Genomic DNA, 5439 nt, shown 5'->3' with positions numbered 1-5439 from the left:
CGCAAAGTGATCATTTCTCTATTCAGTGACAACTTCATTCCGTTACATTTCGACTCAGCTTTAACTCTACTCAATGACAACTCTTTTCATTGATATATAACAATACATATTATCGAATAGAGTTATCAATGAGTAGAGTTGAATCTGGATAAAAAGATAATTGATAAGAGTTGAAGACGATACTAAATAAAAATATAAATCCTTTGAGTAGAGATGTAATGAGTAGACATGTAACACTGCCCAGTTGTTACCGTGTTTAAATAATTTTTTGCATGTGAATTTATTATTTAAAATCAAATTATTATAAGTAGAAAATTGGATTTAAAATACTTTTGATTATTAGATGATTTTGAAATGAAATCAGTAGATGAGATCAATTGATTTAATAAAATAGTAAGCAAATAATAATGAATTTAGAATAATTTAGTACAATTTTTAGAATTACAATGAAACTGTTAGTGTGTTCTTTTGTAAACCAAAAACCACCATCATATTTTGAGTAATATTTTAATAAATGATTTATTTAATCTGCTGTAGATTTTAAGTATCAACGAAATTAAAATCCAACCATATCTCAGAGTAATCAAATACTATGTAGATTTATAAGTTTGGTAACTATTCAAAATATGAAATTCAAAAATTGTACCTATTGAATCTTGGAATAATATAACTAATAATAATAGGACATCACGCTAATATTAAATATAGAATATAAAATATAAATCATATGTCACTGTATCAAAATAAATGCAATATGTTATTATGTATGTATTTTTGATGCTGATATATTGTTGTCAAATAATTCAAAAATATATATGATTGAAAAATATAATTTGCGTTTTACTATAAATTTATTTATATCATTTATACTTTCATATATTTTAAAGTAATTTTAGCAAAAATTTGTTTTCGGGAAACCGTGAGTTGGAGTATTAAAGTATATACATTTGTATCTGCCCGACGTCAATTACTAAAAAAATAAATTTTTCCTAAGACTTTTTAGGGTCTCTCCTACTAGAGGACATCATAATGAACGAAAAACGTTTATATTGTTATGGGTTATTCCCAACAGGAGCAAAGTTACAGGCCACTCTTCATAGATAATCATCTCCACTCATGTCCACCCATCTCCACCCATCTCCACCACATCCTCATATGGATCTGAACTCGAAAAATAAATTTTTCTTAGGACTTTTTAGAGTCTTCTCTGCCAGAGGACATCATAATGAACAAAAAACGTTTATATTGTGATGGGTTATTCCCAACAGGCGCAAAGTTACGGGCCACTCTTCATAGATAATCATCTCCACCCATGTCCACCCATGTCCACCCATCTCCACCACATCCTCATATGGATCTGAACTCGAAAAATAAATTTTTCTTAGGACTTTTCAGAGTTATCTCTGCCAGAGGACATCATAATGAACAAAAAACGTTAATATTCTGATGGGTTATTCCCAACAGGAGTAAAGTTACGGGCCACTCTTCATAGATAATCATCTCCACCCATGTCCACCCATGTCCACCACATCCTCATATGGATCTGAACTCGAAAAATAAATTTTTCTTAGGACTTTTCAGAGTTATCTCTGCCAGAGGACATCATAATGAACAAAAAACGTTTATATTGTGTTGAGTTATTCCCAACAGGAGCAAAGTTACAGGCCGCTCTTCATAGGAAGACATGGCCAGCCTTATCTCCACCCATCTCGCAATTTATCGACGCGTATTACATCGATACTCTATATTATTGATGTAAGAAATAGCTGTAATTTTTTATATTGCACTTACTTTTCTGCTGGTATTCTTACAATTTACAACACAACAACTCTGGTGTCTCATTTTTTTTTAATTTATTAAAATTAAAACAAAATTAATACTTTCACGTCCCTGTCCAAAAATTCCCATAGAATCGACTCAACTGCGACAAAAACCGCATGGAAACCAATACAGTCTATAGGATTCTATGCGGTTTTTGTCGCAGTTAAGTGGATTCTATGGGAATTTTTGAATAAGGGTCCCTGATTAAAAAAAGCGATTTAAAACGATTCGAAATAAAAAATTTTAAATACTTTTTAATGCTTTTGAATACCTTGAATACTTTTGAATTCCTCTTCTTGTGGGCATTTAACATTGCAAATCGTTTTAAATCGCTTGCTTACAATTTTTGTAATAATAGCCTCCCGTAACACCAAAAGTAACCACTGCGCGCGCTTCAGTCGATTTAATTTCTCCCACCATGGCTTCACTCAGAGCGAATACTCGACGACTCCTTAGGGACCTGTGTCATAGACATCCGCCCAAAAATTATGTCGCTGTCTGATAAAAATTTTCTCATGCATGTGCAGATATAGATGCGCAATTTTTCTGCGCACACGTGAAGGATCTTTCTCGTGGTCACTGATTCAAACAAATACATAAAAATATACAACACCAACTGTCACGTTTGTTATTAAATTCAATTGACTTTGCTTATAATTGTCTAAAGATAAAGTCTATAAATTAAAAAAAGTACAAAAAAATAAAATAAATTTAAAGAAGCTTTTGTTACAACAATTTGAAACCAGCGACTAACGATAGTTTTTTATTTTAATTTTACATTATCCAGAAAAAAGTGAGGTTATAATAAAATTGAGTTTTTGGCGGGATATTAAAATATCAAATTTTTAAAAAATAAAAAAAAATGTTGGACACGGAGTGTGATCCTGCGATCGTTAAAAATTATTTGGGACACAAGAAAGACATCACCAGTGTCAAGTTCCACCCTGAGCACCACAAGGTGGCCACCAGCAGTCTGGACAAATCGTTCATAATTTTCGATTTTGAAAGCTCATCTCGGTGCAATCGTTACCTTGGTCACACCGATGCCATCAATGACATAGATTATACTCCTTCTGGTGAATTGGTAGCCACTGCCTCCAAAGACAGAACTGTCAGAATATGGGTACCCAAAGTTCGTGGTCAGTCGTTGGATTTCAGAGCTCACAGCAGTTCTGTCCGTTCTGTTCAATTCAGTGCTGATGGAAAAGAGGTAAATTTCCTAAAATTTATCATTCCAGTCACCCATTTAATTTATCATCTTACCAACGTGCGTATTTTTATTCCAGCTGATAACAGCATCCCATGACAAGGTCGTCAAGCTGTGGAAGATTCATCAGCGCAGGTTTTTAACATCCTACATCGGTCATACGCACTGGGTTAATTCTGCCAGATTTTCACCAGACAACCGTTTGATTGTCTCGTGCAGCGAAGACAAAACAATTAAAATATGGGATGTAGCCAGCGGGCAGTGCATCAGAACGATCAATGAACTCAAAGGTACTTTTATTATTTTTTATTTACCACCCCATTCATTTATAAGCTTACACATGATAAAATATTTTCTAGCGCCTCCATCGTACGTTGAATTTCATCCTTCTGGTGGAGCTATTGGCTCTGGCAATGCTGACGGGTCTGTAAAAATTTATGAACTACGCACTGGGTCACTGCATCAGTACTATGCAGCACACACTGATGCTGTCAATAAAATATCTTTTCATCCTAATGGTAATTTTATGCTGACTGCTTCCGAAGATTCAACGATGAAGGTAATTTTATCTTATACCTCTCTATAAATATTTAAGGGGGATAGCCACTGTGAGGATCGAAAAAATAGGTGATTTTCGGGAATTTTTTTCACTGGAATAATAAAGGAATTTGGGGATCGGGTTTTTTTTGTTTTCTAAAGTATACATTGAAGATAATTCTCCTAAATTTTCATTAAAAAATATCATGTTGTTACAAAGTTATAAGCATTTTTGTGGAGCAACAAAAAAATTTCCCCCACCACGGTGTCATCTCTAACTCAAAAACGGATTATCAGAAACAAAAAAACCAAACGGCGTTGTAATCTGTATGCATGTGGTTATCGTTGCACATAGGGGATTTTGAAAATTTTGATTTGAAAAAAAATGGCGACATATTAAAAATTTTTTCGTTATTTTTTCTCATTTTTTTGGATTCAAACAGCCCTAAAAAATCTTAAAAATCAAAATTTTCAAAATCCTCTACGTGCAACTTTAGCTACTGAATAGACGAATACGGCAAAAAAAAAGTTGCGAATCGGTTGATATTTATGCAAATTACAGATGCCACCAGTTCAAAAAAAGTAGTTTCGAGAAAAATGCGTTTAAAGTTTTTAGTCGATGCAACGGTCAGTTGACGCGCTGTCACAAAAATGACTATAACTTGAAAAATATTTGGAATTTTCATATAAAACTTTAGATACATATTTTTGAACATATACACTTTGATTTAATAGAAAAAAAAAAATTTTTTTTTTGAAATTTCACAGTGGCTATCCCCCTTAATATCCTGTACTAACGAATATATTTTCTAGATTCTGGACATACTGGAAGGAAGACCAATCTACACATTAAAGGGACACACGGGCGGTGTTTCTGCAGTGACGTTTTCACCAACTGGCGAATACTTTGCATCCGGTGGACGCGACAACGAGCTACTAGTATGGGAATCAAATCTTGAGCATCACGAAACTCAAAGATCTCCGAGGAAAATGACTTCGAAAGACACTCTGGAGATTGAAAAAGAATTAAAGTCTTTGCAGTTCGGTGACGAGACTGAAGGATCTGATGACTTGAAGACGACAGACAAAAATAATATTAGCGCTGAGTTGTTGGTGAGTTAATTTGTTATTACAACCAACGTTATTTCATACAATCACTGGGAAGTGTCGAACAATGGACTCATAACACAAAAAAATTCTTCAGTTCAGCAACACGTCGACGTTAAATAAAATCATTAATTTACTCAGGCCAAAATTTCATGACAAAGATAATTATTATCCAAGCTAGTGATTAATGATCTTGACTATTCTGATACTAAAAATAGCAGGCACCCAAGTTCGTACTTAGAGTAAAAAATTTATACATTTAAAATATGAATGTTAAATTTTTTGCATGCATTTAAATATTTTTCTATTGATATTTAATTCGTTTATTTAAAAATATGAAATTACCGGAAGTCAGATATTTTCAATATCATTTTATTTTAATAACTGAAATAATCGAAGCTTCATATATTCAAATTTGTTTTATTTATTTAAATCATTTGATCGAATTTATTTTTTTGTACATTTAAAAATTTTGATTACAGAAGCCGCGAATTTGAATTTATTTAAAATTAATAAGTTTTATAAGTAATTAACAGTAGAAATAAGTCTTGTATTTTAAAAATTGCAGTTGCAGTCAGTGTTGATTATAATACTTGAATATTTTTAAGATAGAATACTTGATGTATGTGTAGTTATATAAATATATGTCTCAGCTTTATAAGTTATTAAAATGCATTTTTTAAATTGTGAGACAGTCGTTATTTTTAATAAGAAATGTATGATAGTAATTATTTATCAATTAATAAAAATAATTAATTTTTTACACT

General features: G+C 32.2%; 1 protein-coding gene across 1 annotated transcript; it reads left to right on the top strand.

The window, feature by feature from the left end:
* The first annotated feature begins 2337 nt into the window (after positions 1-2337).
* Positions 2338-5435, top strand: LOC130663599 (POC1 centriolar protein homolog A). The gene is made up of 4 exons (XM_057462903.1): positions 2338-3031; positions 3108-3318; positions 3388-3587; positions 4379-5435. The coding sequence occupies exons 1-4, from the start codon at positions 2684-2686 to the stop codon at positions 4685-4687; spliced, it is 1068 nt and encodes a 355-aa protein (XP_057318886.1). The 5' UTR covers positions 2338-2683; the 3' UTR covers positions 4688-5435.
* Positions 5436-5439: the final 4 nt, after the last annotated feature.

This window comes from Microplitis mediator, chromosome 2 (assembly GCF_029852145.1).
Source record: "Microplitis mediator isolate UGA2020A chromosome 2, iyMicMedi2.1, whole genome shotgun sequence".
NCBI classification, from domain to species: domain Eukaryota; kingdom Metazoa; phylum Arthropoda; class Insecta; order Hymenoptera; family Braconidae; genus Microplitis; species Microplitis mediator.
The sequence above is the reverse complement of the archived record's forward strand: the minus strand, read 5'-3'. Positions and strand labels throughout refer to the sequence as shown.

Excerpts from the sequence above, each read along its gene's own strand:
- LOC130663599 (XM_057462903.1), top strand. The coding sequence starts at position 2,684 with ATGTTGGACACGGAGTGTGATCCTGCGATCGTTAAAAATTATTTGGGA. Across the intron at positions 3,032-3,107 it reads TCAGTGCTGATGGAAAAGAG|CTGATAACAGCATCCCATGA; the intron begins GTAAATTTCCTA and ends TTTTTATTCCAG. Across the intron at positions 3,319-3,387 it reads AACGATCAATGAACTCAAAG|CGCCTCCATCGTACGTTGAA; the intron begins GTACTTTTATTA and ends AATATTTTCTAG.